The sequence below is a fragment of the Netta rufina genome (assembly GCF_964035555.1).
Source record: "Netta rufina genome assembly, chromosome: 4".
Lineage (NCBI taxonomy): Eukaryota > Metazoa > Chordata > Aves > Anseriformes > Anatidae > Netta > Netta rufina.
In genome coordinates, this window is record NC_140127.1 from 53,063,472 (window position 1) to 53,080,975 (window position 17,504).

At 36.7% G+C, this 17,504-nt stretch overlaps 1 protein-coding gene across 2 annotated transcripts in view; it reads right to left on the reverse strand.

The window, feature by feature from the left end:
* Positions 1–17,504, reverse strand: part of N4BP2 (NEDD4 binding protein 2) — a 40,462-nt gene that overhangs the window by 6,128 nt on the left and 16,830 nt on the right. The window contains exons 7-18 of one of the 2 annotated variants that reach the window (XM_084286133.1): positions 17,181–17,269; positions 16,270–16,346; positions 14,100–14,258; positions 10,705–13,022; positions 9,233–9,318; positions 8,483–8,507; positions 7,163–7,407; positions 6,918–6,941; positions 5,646–5,764; positions 4,202–4,340; positions 3,915–4,100; positions 1,442–1,610 (exon numbers count right to left, since the gene is read on the reverse strand). In XM_084286133.1, coding sequence (XP_084142259.1) covers positions 1,442–1,610; positions 3,915–4,100; positions 4,202–4,340; positions 5,646–5,764; positions 6,918–6,941; positions 7,163–7,407; positions 8,483–8,507; positions 9,233–9,318; positions 10,705–13,022; positions 14,100–14,258; positions 16,270–16,346; positions 17,181–17,269 — 3,636 coding nt within the window. The remainder of the gene's footprint in view (positions 1–1,441; positions 1,611–3,914; positions 4,101–4,201; positions 4,341–5,645; positions 5,765–6,917; positions 6,942–7,162; positions 7,408–8,482; positions 8,508–9,232; positions 9,319–10,704; positions 13,023–14,099; positions 14,259–16,269; positions 16,347–17,180; positions 17,270–17,504) is intronic. The other variant, XM_084286134.1, reaches the window with a different exon arrangement.

Here is a 17,504-nt window from a genome sequence, read left to right on the forward strand (position 1 = left end):
CAATAATGCATATAAACAAATGAGACTTTAATGGATAAAGAAAGGAAAAAAAAAGGAAAATATAAATGTCAAAAACTGGTTTTAAAGTCACACTTATTTGGACAGTAATTTTTGCTATGTTGGAGCATATGAAATCAGTAGATCAGCACATCATGAACTTTATTAGTTTATCTAGCCATGATACAAAATGAAATTGCTCTTAGCCTAGAGATCACATCAGCCTAAATTGATTAAGAAAAAAGATGAAAAAATATAAATGAAGTTGGATTCTCGCAAGCCAAAATTTGTCAGTTCAAGATTATCACTTCACATTGACATCTTTCCTAACCTACTCTCTTTCTATCTCAACCTTTTAGTGTTAGTTTACTCTTAATTCTGCCAGTGCTAGGTGCCCATATTGATTGATCCCTTTCCCATGTATGTTAAATGAAGAGGAATTCTTTTCAAGAACTAGGACTGAACCATGAGCCCCTCCCATCATTCCAAACCTCATGATGTAAGCGTAGAGTCACAAAACTCCAAAAAAGCATTAGATTACAGCTTACAGTATACAAATGTAATTTCAGGAGTAGAATGAGATAATGCAATTTAATTAGCTCTGACCTATATTAAGGGGAAAAAGAAGGACTATCTGAGCCCTACCGAACACTAATGCTTCTACTGTGTGGAGTAGCTGTTGTATATTACGGAAAAGTTTTGTGCAGTGGTACCTTGCATGAGAAATTTTTCTTACAAAAGCATTCCCAGTGTGCTTAGATTTATAGGGTAAACTAATAATGCAGAAAATGTATCTTTTTACAGCAAGAACACTCATGAATCACCAGAGCACTCACTCCACTGGGAGAAAAAACAAGCCCTCAAGCAAAACTGCACAAAATGTCATTTATGGAAGCAGCAGCAGTATTCTGATCTCAAGAGATCCTACTGGCAAATGTATGCAACAGTTACTGAAAGACAGCTTAAACCACACAATTTCAAGTAAAACTTGAAGACAATCTAATCATTGTGGTTAGTATTCCAAAATACCAATTTTTCTTTAAAGATTAAAAAAAGCAAAATAGTTCTGACAAAGCAATGCAAAGACGACACAAATATTTGCATTACCACCTCTGTAAAAATGCCATGAAGGACAGATCAAGTCTTAAAAAAAAAATAAAATAAAATAAAGAGAGGGTAAAACAGAAGCAATAGTAAGATTTACAAAGAAGAAGCAAAATGCTGGGTATGGAGGTTGGCAGCTTTGAGCAAAAAGAATCATTGCCTTGTCAAGGAAAACAATTTCCATGGGGGAACTTTGAAAATAAAACAACACGGAAGCCAGCTGTTTCCACATAGTACTAGATTACACTCAGACCCTCGGACACTGCCATATATAGTGATTTCTTAGCAGAGAATGAAGAGGATAACTTCTAGGGGACAGGAATTATTAGCTCATTCCTACCTTCACATTTTTCCTGCAGCACTCTGGACAACTGATTCACAGCTTCATCCACATGGAGCCCATGCAGATCCAACACGTTCAGAGGCAGCAAGGAGGTATTTACTTTCTCAAAGATCTGCGCAGCGGCAGCATGGTTGGCTTCTTTCATCTTCTGCTCGTGAAGGCGACCCTTTATGCAAAAGCACATCGACTATTACACTCCGAGACATAATCTAAGCTTCACACTGGTTGTTGGGTTCAAAACGACACTACTGGCAGGGAGCTTTTAGCTCACAGTTTGAAGCAGTAAAATTTATAATCACAACACAATTTCTGGAAGAGGCTCAGTGAGACCTACGCACAAGGGGATTTCATGAAATTTGTTTGTTAAGAACTACTCAAAGCTGGCACCAAGAAGAAACTATAAACAAAATCTTCATGAGAAAGGGAAAAAAAAAATAGATGTCAGGAGAACATAACATCATTACATAAGCTAAAAAGTTACACTTCATGATGATTTTCAGATTTATTATCCTAACAATGACATTTTAGTGTCTGAAAATATTTCACTAAAACTTTAATGAAACAATATCAAAGAAACTGCTTAATTGCGTAGGAAAAACCTGCTGGGTATTATATTTGAGGTTAGTTCTTCTGAACACATTCCCTAAAAATCAGAAAATCAGTCTAGCCAAGAAGAGCAAGCACTTAAGCACTTTTGGTTTTTTTTTTTTTGGATAGTTGCTTATTATCTCTCCCAATAATTGTGACACCTTTTATGACAATGTCAGTATAGTCCCTATTGGAATTAGGGGCAAGGAGCAGTACAGGATTATTCACATTACACAGTGAACAAACACCAACTATTTCCCACGAACCTTGCAGTGATCGTATCTGAGAGACTGAAGCAACAAATTATGTCTTTGAAGATCTGTAAGCACAGTCTGAAAGGAAATGCAGGTACTGGACTGACAAGGGCTCAAGAGAACAGAAGTGACAGACTGTCTTACACTTCCTTAAAATGGATCATCTGAAGTACATTAGTGTCAGACCAGAGACACCAGCCCCATAACTCTCACTTGCAGAGGATTCCCAGGACAGGCCAAGGCCACCAAGTATAAAGTACTTTTTCATGAATAAAGGTACTTTAGTTTGCCTTTTTATTACCTAAAAGAAAATACATTATAAATTTCCAGACTCTACTTGTCATTAGGTCTATGAACAAAAGAGAGGACTTGAAATTACATTTTTATTTAAAATCATGCAGAGCTTTGTTCAGAACCTCCCCAAACATCATGAATACACAGACTGAGAACATTAACAAGATCGTTATAAAGACACGAGTATTCAGCATTTCCTACATATACAGTAACAATCCAAACATTTATACCAACCACATGAAAGCTTTTATAAGATAACAAGCAAATTCAAGGAACTCATTGTTTCATTTTTATTCTCTCCTAATGCAACTCATAGATTAGAATTACATGGCTCTATAATGGAAATTCTTGCCAAATTTTTCTTTTATATGCTATTAGATCAGAAGAAAGCTACAGCCTTCAAAAAGAATTAGGGATTTATAATTTTAAGAGTGGTCTGAATGATGCATGAATTAAAGTATCTTGTGTGAAGACACAAATAAAAACATGTAGAGGAAAGGACAGAGAATCAGTCTGTACTTACAACAAAGAACATGATCAACAGCAATGATGAAGGGGGGTTGAAGTTACATAATCTTTAAGGTCCCTTCCAACCTGAGCCATTCTATGAACAGGCATCGAACTAGTATATACCAAGAGCTGTGCTTGAATCAAGACGAGATAGCTTGTGCTCCAAGGCCACAGTACACAAGACTGATCAGCAGATCTAAACTCCAAAAACGGATGGCAAAAAGCACGGCATGCCACACCACCTCATACCAACAGGAATACAGGCTGTAGCCATAAAGATATCCAAAACAAGGACACAAAGACAGCAAACAGCACTCCTGTCCAACATTTACAGAGGATGAAATAAGTATAATTCTGAGGGAGAAGATCATATCTTAATACCTGATTCCTAAAAAGTACAAAAGACGTGTCTAGAAACAGTTCCTCACCAGTTAAGAGGAACCCAAAGGACATTTAAAAGATTCCATAGCTGATGTTCATTTCACTCCATGTAATGCACGAGTGAATTCAGACCACATCGACACAAGTCTTGGTGCTTACAAGCGTGCAGATGTGAGAGTGCTATCTATAAGAAAATAAGCATATCTCACTAAGCACTTAAATATCATCTTTCATGAGATTTCACACTGAATTTGGTTACAGTAGCTTCCTGTGTCAGCATCATTACTAATGGAAGTGAGTTTCATTTTAAGACGATTCTCGAACTAACACTTAGGCAACAGTAACTAAGCAAGTTTATCAGCTGCAGTAGGCACAATTTTATCACTTCCAATTTAGTATCTGTCCCTCTAAATTCAGAAAGAAAGCACAACATTTAAGTTTACCTGATGTGCATAAAATGCTGCCACAGACTTCATTCCCATGTGATAGGCCTCCCCAGCCTTTTTCAAGCATTCCTGTCTCTTTTGTTGGTGATGAAAAGCTTCTGCTCTTAAATCATCATATTGTGGATACTCATATTCTTGAAATATTTCACTCAAAACATCATCCTCTTCCTTAGCTTTTTTTGCCTGTAGGAATTTGCAATGTCGAATTTAAGTATGTATTGTAGGGTCTTTTCACTGACATGGTTTTGGATTTATTTGTAATTACGATTAAAAAAACACAGTACCTTCTTCTCACGGTTCTTTGCAGCACTGTAGGAAGAAACACTTTCATTTTGCTGAACACTTTCTTGAGCTATAACTGTTTTTACAGGATCTGCTTCCAGAACACAGTTCAGAAACTGTTCAGTCTGCTCTAAAGAATAGCTGTAAAGTATAATAGGTAAGATTTGTGACTTTTCAAGTATATTAATAGCTGCTACATTTACTAAAATACATGCTACAGACCTTCATGGAGTGAGAGAAATAAATGCCTATGAAAATAAAGCACTAGAATAGAATTTTCCATCTTACAGAAGGGTTTGTCAACTCACTGTACTGCATTACTGCCGTTAATGTACAAGCAGTCTTAGTCGACTGAGATGTCATTAAGGGGCACTTGAATACTGAAAGGGCTATGAAATACCAAAGGAAATTGCATCATATCTTAATAAAACACTGGCATCAGTTTAGAAGGAAGCACTGTCTTCTGGGCTGTATAAGTTACTTTATCTTAAATCTCCTCTGGATGGGATTAGATAGTACAATCTAGTTTAAAACCAGCTCAGTTCTCTGGAACTGTTATGCAGGAAAATCTCTGTGTTAAACTTAACAGAATAGGAGATCAGCTGCCACCAGATTTTCAGTATGCCCTTTCTTCTTCTTGCTGCTCAGTAAGCAGACAAGAGAAAGATTGATCAGAAGTAAAGACAGATTTTGGGAAAGGCAACACTATGAAAAGAATTTAGAATATGAAAAACAGTGAAAGAGGTGTAGAGGTAGATAAACAGCTTGCTTTAAACATTCCACAAGGAAAGGTTTTGATAACAATCTGGACGAGCAGAAAAACTGACAAATAGGCATGCAAACCCGTATGTCAAGACACACATTCAACTGGCCAAGGATGAAAAAGGAAAGTTTCTCTTGAAAAGAAGTTTAATTCACTGGAACTTCAATTTAAGAAGGTAGTCACACACCCCAAAAACATAATGCAGAACAGAGAAACAGAATACAAGCAGGAAGAGATAAAGAGATGGCTCTTTCCTTCAGAGCTGCTATAGTAACCATGAGACTACTAGCAGCTAACACCAGGTGATAGTTTTCTTCTTAAGCTGGATGGTATCTTCTGTACATATACTGTTAAATCCTCTACTAATTTCTCCTACTTTATGTACACCTTGACTCTAGAGCAAACACACAGTTCCACTGACAGTCTGATGTCAATAACCAGAAACATTCTTCTGGTAAGTGAAACTGCCTATTCCTCAAAGCAAGAATCGGGTGTACACATGTAGTTTTCATACCCTTTTTTCTTTTAAGACCAGTTACTTTTGCCTTTATTTAAACCTACAAAATGCAAAGTGCTAGTTTGGAAAAAGCCATTAATTAGCTGTGCCTTAATTGTTGATAGTTAAGGCAATAACTGTGCATTACTGAGTACCAGTTTTACAAAGAGCTTTAAAGATTTCTTACTTGTTGTCCTTGAAGACGTCCATTAAGAAATTTTGATTAATTGTTGGAAACATCTCAAAAAGTTGCTTCTCCTTCAGTTTAGCAGCACAGTCTTTTCTAGCCACAGAAGGAACACGTTTCTACCCAGAAGACAAAGAAATAATATTGCAAGCTCATGATTAGAACAAAATCAGTGGAGCCAACCCAATTATACTGCTATTTGTTAGGATTCAAAAAAAACATCCACTCAGTAGTTATGCACCCGTAGCAATGGCAACACTTCAGTATCACATTGAGCCTGCCACATTGATCTGATGATAAGAAAGCAAGGACAGGTGAGTTGTATTACACACTGGTGCAGTTCTCTGCAGTCACTTGAAGGGACTTAAAAGGAGGATGTTTAGGAGGAATTTTAGTTTACAAATGCATTCTGCTGCTGGTCTATCCAGTCCAATGCTAAGCTTGTATGAAGTCCACCTCTCTACTCAGTTATCTGTGGAAAATGGTACTGAGGGCTTGGGGTTGAAGCAATGTTTTATTAGAAAGTAGATGAAGCAATTTTGTCTTGGTGTAGGTTATTATCTGAAGCTATACTGTAAAAACTATTCACATTTGTGAAGTTAAGTGGAAAAGAACAAATAATTATACCCTACAATAAACTAGGCTGATGATTCCAATACTCAGACTACAAAAAAAAAAAGGGGGGGAGGGGGGGGAATGGCAGAACAAAGCCAAGCTCCAAGAATCCAAATCCATGGACAATACATTACCATTATCAGTAAGCCACATACATGCAGTTCAAGGAAAGAATCCACAAGCCATTCTTTCAAACTGGTAACATCAGGCCAATAACATCTAGCTTTCTTTAGCAGTACAAACAAAGCTTTAGAAACAGCTACTTATCAGAGACAATTACAAACAAAAACTCCTGTTCTGAACAATTGCCTTGCAATAGGGGGCAGTGTAATGTATACACCAACCAGTGTATGGGAATTGTGTGGTAAATAAAAAACTAACAAGAATCTATAAAATATTCCTATTTTCTGACAAGTTAGTATAGAAAATTCTTTGAGATTCTCAAATATTTATTTTAATGTCTCATCTGTTAGGAATGTTGTGGGTTCTTCTTGGGAAAAAAATATTAAAACAAATTCAATCCATTTCCAAATAAACAAAGCAAGAAGCTAATTTAAAACTTTTTTTTGATATTGCTTCTATTAAAAAATGCAGGAAATCATCTACTTTTAAGTGAGCGATAAAAAAAAAACAATTCAAACAAATGCAAATGCTAACCTGTAGAGTGAAAAGCACCATGATCTGTTTGTGAAACAATCAAAATATTACATTTTTAAATAAGATTTGAAAAAAAATCTACCACAAGCAAATGTATGTATCATTGTAATCAGTAACACTAACTGGCATGCATTTATCTCTCGAATTCAGGCTGTAATCAGCAGCACAAAGATGAGTCACCAAATAAGATACTGTTTCATTAACAGTAACGAATTTATACTGCATAAAAATGGCGATATCCATACCAGGTCCTCTTTCTCCTGCATGGCTATTTCTTCAGATATGATTTGCCTGAGAGAAACTTTCTGAGTCTGAGCATTCCAATGATCCATGAAAGGAAAAATTTCTGATGTTGTTGCTTTCTTAGACTGTATGTCATTAGATGAGCTTGAAAGCCAGTTCATTTTTTTCTTCTGCATTTTATTGTCCACATTTTGAGATAACAGCATTTCTGAGTCATTCATATCTATTTGCTGAATCAGTGTAGGACCTTCAAAAGCAATAAAAACGAGGTGACAAAACAATTATTAGATTAATTACACAAGCAAAGCCAAAATAATTACAAAGTTTTTCACCCTAGGTGTTTTGGTCTTTGTTAAAACTACGTTATTATTGGTAAAACAGAAAGCAACCTCCCTCGCTTCTATTTTCCAAAGACTGCCTGATCATCTTCACCTATTTTCTAAAACAAAAGCAAAATCAGATTTCCCAGATTCACCAAATTTTCAAGGACCAAGAATTTCCAAGCTGTAAACTACCCTGCACATACATAAACACATGCTTTTACAAGACGATTATCAACATGTATTTACACGTTCACCTGTCTTCCCTCTATTGCTTCACAGATGCTTAACAATCTGATGTCACATTTCTAGGAATTAACGATAGCAGCACTGTTTGGCCATTCATGTGGGGATTTAGCACCTACATTGCAATCCAAGTCTCCACCCATCCAAGATGAGTGGGATTATACTGTAGAGGAACATTTCTTCAGAGGTAGTTGAGTGACTAGAAACTAGATAGTCAGGGACTTTTGGAACAAGGACATGCATTGGAACATACAAGGACATACATTTTGGAACAAGGACATACATACTTCCTGCCCTATCCAAATCCTCTAAAACAGGCAGCAGTGCGTGCATGTTGTATGCCTGACCTCTTTCTTTTGCCTTCCTTCGCTAGGAATTCACTAGCTGCAGCTTTTCTTCCCACAGAGATTACAAAAATCCTATCAAACAGCTGTCTTACTCCAGCCAGAGCTTCTCTTTAAATTCTCTCAAGTACACAAAACAATATGTTTTTTCATTTTATCTCCCTGGGATCAGTGGTATTGCTTATAATTCACTTTTTTTTTTTTTTTTTCCCTTAAAACTCTGTAAAGGAACGCTAAATAGTACAAAGACCAATACAAAAAAAGGTTAGCTTAATAAGTGAATCCATCCTTCACTAGCCAGAGTATTTGCAACCTTATTGAAGTTTTAAAAAAATTCCTATTGTTAAAGTATGTAATAAGTATTTTTTACACTGAAAAGAAATACATGGCATACCTTCTGTAAACAACTTACCTGATTCATCTCTCCTCCGACGCTTCTAAATAAAAACAGGAAAAAAATGAACATTGATAAGCTAAAAAGTTTCATCGTGAAATGCTATGTTTATAAGTATTAGATTCTAGATAAGCCTACCTAGCTTCAAAATAATATTTCATGGTATTTCTCAAATATTAGATTTTCAAAAGAAATATACTTAAGACAATTATTTTACAAGTTAATTTTAAAAGACAGAGTTGTATTTCCAAACACGCCAATGGGAGGAATATGCCCTACTGCTAAGATTTCATAACTTTAATGAAATGAACCAAACAAAAATTGTGCCCAAATGCAGTCCAAGTTTCATATAGATACAGCAGAATGGAGGTTAGAGAACTTTTCTCAATTAATGTACATGGTGATGTTTCATATACACGATAATTCATACAAGAGCTCCTCTTAAATGTCAAAAGGCCAGTAATAATTTTTGTCCAGTGGAATTTTTTATCAATTCTGTAGTGAAATTTTACACTATGACCTTTCGTTTTCAAGGATTTCATTTTCATGATGACGTACCAGTAACATGCAGTTTCCTCATCCCTTTAACTGTCTTTCAACAGCTCTGATGATTATGGCATACTGATATACTCCACATATTTCACAAAGCACGACTATTTTATCATTGTTCTCACAAAGATATTTACATCTTACAAACGCCTTCAGATCGAGACATTGAGCCAAATGGACTGACATAGCACATCATCATACCATAAGAAATCTACTTACCAGAATAGATTCTTTCCATTTTTCATGAATCACTTTTGCCAAATTCAGATCAATATGAACCACACAATCCTCAGCAGTCAGTGATCCTTGCAGAAGAAAGAAAATACACTCATTAAAGCATTCTATAAAAGCTTATCCAAGCAACCAAAGTACAACAGCCTAGTACTTACTAAGTTGAATTCTGGAGGTTTTGCACAAACTGTAATGCCTAAAAAAAAAATGTTCAGTAACTGCCAAGTTTTTCTTAAAAAAAAAAAAAAAAAAAAAAAAAAAAAAAAAAAAAAAAAAAGACACACAGAATCCATTATCTAGTGCTCAAAAATTCAGAGTAAGAAAAATGAGTTAATATTAAATGTATCTTGCTGAAATATGATAACCTGAACAACTGCATTCTTCCTTCTTTATTTTTTCAAGCAGTACCTTCTCTTCCACAGCCACTGTTCACTTACAACTCCAGTATCATTTGTGAAAACACGACTTCCACTGTTTAATTGCAATCTGCATGTAACAACTTTCAAATAATAAAGCATTACTAGCCACTGTGCAATAGTATTCATATCCCTCCTTCCAAACTCACAAACTTAGAGAAGCTGAGCTACAAGTATCACCTCTAACTCTAAAGGAAACAACAGGAATTATCATGGTGTCATCATGGTATGTACTTTCCCTAAAATGTCCTTCTAATATTGTTACATTTCCCACCCTTAAAAAAATAACAGGTCAGGAAGTACACATATGTCAAATGAAAATCCGGGACAGACATAAGACAAAATAAAACACTTTTCTGCTATCAAAAACAAGTAATTTTTCTTTTTTGGAGGAGGTGGGCATGGAATGCAGGATAGCAGCCAAACCCACCAACAGACCAGGTATGCAGGGTTTCACATCAAGTAATCTTTCAGAGAATAGAAAAAACTGAGAGAAAATAAATTATCCTCCTCGTGTTTTCCTTCCTTCTCTTTTCTATCAATCTTTAACTCTTGTATTTTGATGCATGCTCAAACTGCTTATGGCTTTCTTCACCGTAGTTTGTTTTTCATTTTGTTTGCATCGCTAAGTATAGCCTTCCTTTATTTTCCCTCTAAACCATTCATCTTCTTCCCCAGTTTAACTGATGACTAAAATCTTTTTTCTCCTTTTTGTTTCCTTAACCAGTCATCATTTGCATCTTCCTCACCATCATGATAAGCCTCCAGTTTGAATATATGCTCAACGGCCTGTGGCTCAGAAGGCAAATAAGCCAATATTTTTTTTTCTGCTTTTGAAGTGTGTGTAAAAAGACACAGTTAGAAAGTAGCACTACTGCATTCGTATTTTATGCCATGCTTGCTTCAGTTCCATTTTTAGATCAACAGAAGCAGGCAACAGCATCACGAGGAATTGTGCAAATATATTCCCAAGCAAAGGAAGAAAGATTTTTTTTAGCCAAGATTTTTTTTTCCATAAAAATATGGAAATGATTATGCCCATACCTGCATCAATGCCAACAGGTCCAAATATTTCTTTCAACTGGAGTGCCAGTTCAGGAGGCAATGTTAGTTCTAGGCTATCTATATTGAAGGCTGAAGGTGATACTGATGAAGGACATTGTAACTTGGTTTTATCTTCATCCCTGCACGCAGTTTCACTTTCTTCTTTACCATAAATCTCCCTGGTACTCCCCTGCATTTCTTTATCAGTTTCCAGTTCTTTATCACTCTTAGGTCCGATCAGAGGTACACGATCTATTTCCAGTAACAAAGCAGTCCCTTCAGCATTCTCTGCATTGCTTTCTGAAGGGTTACTGCTTTCACTTTCATTATTTAATTTGGATTTCAAATTGGTAGTTGCATCAAGACCGTGAGATGAATCCATGGGTACATATAAACCTGCATCAAGTTCTGAGGCTGAGAGTTTATTTCGCGTTTCTTCAACAGGGCTCACATGCTCCGTAGTCTGCTTTCTTGACACGGTATGCTCAATGATACCTGCTGCAGAACTGTCTGCATCATCTCGAGGAGCTTTATCGCTGGAATTTTTCATTTCCACTGAATCGTTCAATGAGATAGCAGCAAATGAGTCAGACACATCAGAGTCTGTCACAATTGCCTTGGTATTCCTGCTTTCTGCAACACTGGTTGATGAGTTCTTGACTTCTGAAGGCTCAGAAATATCAACAGTCCCAATGATTTGCTCTGTGTGTTTGCCATTTTTGAGATTCTCATCATAGTTTGTATTTTCCTTGAAATCAAGGTCTGCAACAAGTGGCTCAGCTTCTCTTATTTGAAAGTACTCACTATCAAGATCTTTGTGCAATTTTTCATCAGAGTCTAACAGCAGACCTGTGGCCCAGTCTATGTCTTTGTTACATCTTTCATACAGGTCTTTCAGAGCTTCAAATGAAAAAGACTCAAAGAGCTTACACAGCATATTTAGCTTTTCAGACTCATCAATATTGATAAGTTCACTTTCTTCCACAAATGTGCTTTTATCGTACATAACTCGGTAGGGGATTTTTTCCTGAGAACCTGAAGTATTATCCACATCTTTGGGTTTAAAGCCATCTAGTCTGCCATGCAGTACTTTGACAGTCTCAGGAAAAAGCATTTTCTTTTCTAATCTCCACAGGAGAGCAAAATCGTGTGATTCGGTTTGTGAATGGCTACTTATTTGTCTACATGAGCCCACATCACGTTTCTCTTCTGCTGAAGTAAGCATAGACAACTGTTCCTCTTCTTTTGGATGGGGCAAATTGTTGTTTGTAAAAGTGAGGGCTAATTTGTGATGTTTCCTTGTTCTCTTACTTTGCTGGGTTTTCTTCTCACCAACTGTTTCACTAGCTACTGTTTCAGGTTGGTGAACATGCAACCCTTTTGTATCTTCTTGTTCTGCAGTGTTCACAGGTATCCCACGAAGCACATCTAAAGTCTCAAGAGCATTTTTATTAACATCACCTTCAGTACTTCTACCTTCATCAGACTGATTTAGACTTGTCTTTCTCACTCTCCTTGGCCTCTGTTGTCTCTGTTCTAATGAGCTGGAGACAGGCCAATGTCCTAACATTTGCAGTTCTGGTACAACTTTATCTGAACTGACAGAGAAAGAGCTAGAGGATGAATTTTCTTCCCCCTGTCCTTTTTCAACAGTACAGGTATCAGGTAGGCCTGCTTGTTCTTTACTTAATTCAGGATTGGGGGTTTTACCTTCACTATCATTCTTTAGAGAAGACTTTTCTAGTCTTCTAGCTCTTTTGACTCTCTGTCCCATTGTTTGTTGTACAGGCCAGTCACCCAGAAAGTTTAGTAGCTCTGGTTTCCTTGATGTGTCCAGAGCTGAGCTGCTTGGTTCCACTGTGTTACTGCTCTGTGTTGATTCTGGTTCCGTACATTTTTCACTGCATTGTTCAGTTTCAGCCTGAACTTTGAGAATGTTGTTATCGCTGTGTTCCTCAGCTCCTCCTAAGTGTAAGGTCTCTTCAGTTGCGGTCACCTCAACCTCATCCACTTCTGTTTCAGTAATTCTTTCCATTCCTTCTCCCTTTTCTTCTTTTTTCTCCAAGGGCAGTTCTTTTTCTACACAACCTGACAAATCAACATCCAAGTCACCTTGAACAGTGCTGTTCTCAGTACTGTGTTCCATGGAGTTATTTTCCATTTTGTTTTCCTCTTTCTGAAAATGTTCAGGAGTACAGTTACTTTCTAAAGTTAGAGAAGAACCGGAAACATGTTTATCATCTTCAGCTGATTCAAGAGGCACAGGATCAGAAGCAAATGCTCTTTCTTCCTTTATATCAGAATGCGCCTCTCTCTCTCTGAAAGACAAAATGCAACGAAAGATAAACCCATTTCAGACTTTCTTTAAGCACCTGTTCTTCTCCACATTTTTAATTTTGTCTTGGCTATTTGGTATTGTAAAAGTTACAGATCATAATCCACCCTTTAGGACACACTATAATCATGCAGCTGAAAAACCTTAGCGAGAGGGAAACAAATTTAAGATGACAACACAAACCTCAACACTCCGTTATAAAAAGTAATGAGCTAAGCAAAGCAGAACTTTCTTTGGTAAGTAACCCTATTTTAGTTCAGCAAGGGACTAAGAATACTTTCCTAAGAGTCTATCTTTACCCATTCCCTTCATTCACTTATGTACTGGAACACTCTGTTGCCACAAATTTCCTCCTTCATAGCCACAAAGGTGGTAACTTTTTCTGTTTAATGACTGCTTCTCCCTTCTGATTGCTAGATGCTAAACAAAGGAGTCCAGAAATTAACTAGTAAGGGTCCTGCCATTTCACATCACTCTGCTTTTCACAATCAACTACATTCCATTCATTATCAGTCCCTACTTAATTTCAAATATATTAAGCATGGAACAAACAACCTACATAAGAACGCACAGGAAATCAGATTTTATTGATGCATTTAAGCTTTATTCAGATTAGCCACTACGAAATTATCTGTGTTGGGTGTGTGTAACCAACAGAAATCTAGACTATTCTACATTATGCATATTCAAGAGCAAGTAGGTAACTCCTACTATTATATGAATGTCATCTTATATCAGCGCACAGACTCAGGAATAGTAATTTGCTCATATTTGAGGCTGCATTTTTGCGAAAAGCATTTTATGGACTTAAGTGTTATACATACAACAGCACATATCTATCAGGTAAGGTATATCCTTTGACTGCTCATTTCTAGCAGTCTTGTAATCCCTAAAAACTAAGAAAACTTTGTAGTGTGTTTCTTTGTTATTATTTCATTAATGTTTGAAACATGTTCAGTGTTCAACAGCACTACCCAGGTTCCACTACTATAAAGTTTGACTCTTTAGCCTTTTTTTTTTTTTTTTTTTTGATACTACAAGGCTAGGAAAATAATCTAACCTATTACTTTCCTCCTGACAAGGAGGATCTTCACTCCAGGCAGCAACTTCTGATTTGTCTGGGACTGAAGAATCCAAGATTGATCTAATACTAAGGCAACGTTCATACCGCTCCAACATTCTCTTGATCTTTTCTTTAGATACACCATGAATATTCCGCCTATGAATTAAAAAACATATTTATATTCAGATTTGCATATTACAACAGACTAAGAGAAGAGCATAATTGATGGTTACAGCAAGACTAACCAGAGAACTCATAAGGACACAGCAAAAACTGAAATAGAAATTCATTCCATATCAGTGCACCAAAGTATTCAAAACAGGGAGTCTCAGACAAATTACTGCTCTATTTGACTTCACCCTGTCTGGTTGCCCTGCTCTGCAAGATGTTTTGTTTAGTACTGAAATCTAAGACTGCACCAATAATGTGTTGTCTTCAAATAAGCATCAGAAACACACCACGTCAGATCCAGACAGTGATGCAGGAAGTCGAAGTGGATAAGGAAGATTCCAGAGTTCAGTCTTTCTTCTCTGGCTTTCATAACGTAACAACTCCTTGAGTCTTGAGGAAAGCTTATTTGCATATTATTCTAGACACTTTTTGGCTGTCCAGAATTTCCAGTGGCTTTGTTAAACACCAATGCAGCAATTATACCTAGAACAAGTGAAACCTGCCAAGGATGGCAAAACAGGTACAGGAGAAAATATCAACTGATCTCTAGTAAAAGAAAGTAGGACTTTCCTCCCTCCTACCTAACCACAGTTTATTCCAAAATGAATCCTGTTTGCTCCTGCTTTCTGAAAACAAAGTCTGCATGGGCCTGGAACTGGTATTTATGCTGAAAGTTGTCCAACAACCTATGGGTGTTTGGTTACTAAACCATCTGAGCTCCTCTCAGTTCATTCAGAGACATCAGAGCCTTATCTAGGCTTGGTATCAAGAAGCTCCTGCTCCTTAAAAAGTTAAGGTAGTGTCACAGTCAACGAGACACAGGTGGTCATTGGTTTCTGCTGGGTTTTCTCACATTTAAGTTGTATGTTAGGTAAGAAAATAATCTACCTTACCTCCCTCGAAAAGTGGCCAACCTTAAGCTAAGCATGTAAATTCAGATGACAACACATATTACGAAATCACAGAATAATTTAATGTGAAAGGGACCTCTGGAGAAAATGCAGCACAACCTCCTACTCAGAAGGTACAGCTAGGCCAGGCTGTCAGGTTTTCAATGTACCCAGTGACTGAATGTCCACAAACTCTGGGCAACCTCCTTCAGTGCCCAACCACCTTTTTTATTTTATGTAATCAAAGTTTCACAAGATCCAACTTGTTTATGTTTTATCCTATCCCTGCACCATTCTCAGAAGAGATCCTTTTAGTCTTCTCTGTAACCTCCCAACAGGTAGCTGAAGGCAGCAATACAATCCCTCCTAAACGTTTCTTCTTAAGGCTAAATAAACTGTTCTTGCCCAATTCAGCATCATCTGCAAAGCTCATGTAGGCACAGTCTGTCACAACATCCAAGTCATAAAAAGGACATTAAATAGCAATGGCCCTAGTATTGATCCTAGAAGGACATCAGCCACTTCTTGGACTTTGAACAACTGAGCACACCTTTTGAACTTACCAATATATGGGCTGGATATATATCCAACCAATATATTTTTAAGATATCTTATTATCCACTGACACAGAGCTAAATAGGCAAGACAAACCGTAAGTAACAGGACCGTGTAGAGGTCCTGTTAAATACACAGGGGCTGATACAGAGGTGTTTGTCCCTCTGAGGCCACAAGGTGCTGACGGTCTTAATCCACATGGCAGCAAAGACATTCCAAGTAAGACAACAGACCATCCAGGTGCAAAACCAGTCCCAACCTACGATCATTTTTACAACTTCAGGAACCCAAAGGAGCAATCACTGCTCTTTGATGCAAAAGAACTGCAATCATGAAAACGTTACATGGCATTGCTGCTAGTATCTTTTGTATTAATTAAAACAAAGTGACAGAATTACATATATATATATAAATATATAACGTATATAAAATCTAACAGAGGTTACTATTGTATGAAAAATTAAAGTCTACTTATTATTGAAAAAAATAAAGTCATAGTCAGACTATGAGAAGTATTCAATAGAACATGAAATTTTCCTTTACATTCTTACTTTTCAAGTTCTTTTGGTTTAAACTTCCACCAAGTGTCTGGTTCGCGGAACATGACTTTGTATTTGAACTGCTGAGCCTGAATAAAACAAATATAAAACAGAACAAAAACACATCATCCATCTACTAAAAATGTACATGCATAGGCTGCTTCTTTAAAGCTGTTGTTTTTTTTTTTTTTTTTTTTTATCTTTTTCAAAACCAATTAAATATCTGGAATAATGTATTTTCTTTCACTGTTTCAATTCTAATTATATAAATGGAGATTTTTAAATTAAGTTTGTGCCATTATCCCAATAAAAAAAAAAATCTCTGTTTGATATAATCCCTTTAATGTTCTACCTCCTCGGAGTCAGAGCAGACTCAAGAGCACAGAGCATCGCCTCTCACCAGGTGTGGTATGCATGTGTCTACACAGCCTCTTATACAGAAAAGCTCAATGCTTACACGCAGACATTCAGAGCTGGCCAGATGCAGCTGGTTCCAAACAGGCAATTCAGCTCTACTAACACAGCTAGAGTGGAAAGCCTTCCTGACATCCTGGAAACCTGAGCAGGCAGCAAGTAAATGGCCCTTATAATCTGCACTACTGATGCGAGTAGACCATACATTTTTAAAAAGTAGCTTGTATTTTTCCTCACAATATAGAAGAGGAAAATAATCCAATTTTCCACACAAAAATATATTTTTGCTTTTAAGTACAAAACACTCGGATTTGTCACCTGGAAACCAGGCCAGTTCAACACGCAGGCATACAAACAACACAGCACTGGGTAGTATCATTCCATATAGCACTTGACTCCAGACTTCCCTGCGATACAAGAGCTAGACTGAGGAAGATAATCTGATTTTAAAACACGTTGACATAAAGGTCAGTAATCCCTTTTTGTATCCATGAAATTATGATACTAACCAATGTAACATAAGGCTTCATCTCCCATGCTTGTATGTTTGTGTTGTCTATTATTATAGGAGAGATTCTCCTTTCAAATGCTTCTTTGGCTGAAAGACAGGTGTATAAATGAATGTGATATGGTTAATTTCGTGATAATAGCGTGGACATGTAACACTTATACTTCTCTAAATCTGTAATAATTTTTTTAATAGATAATCCACAATGATTAACCACTGAGTAAACTCTTGCCACAACTTATTCTCTCTGTTCCAAGGCCCTCTTATTTTAGAAATTCCCCCCCATATGTAAAGCTACTGAGATATGACATTATTCTTTTGAATT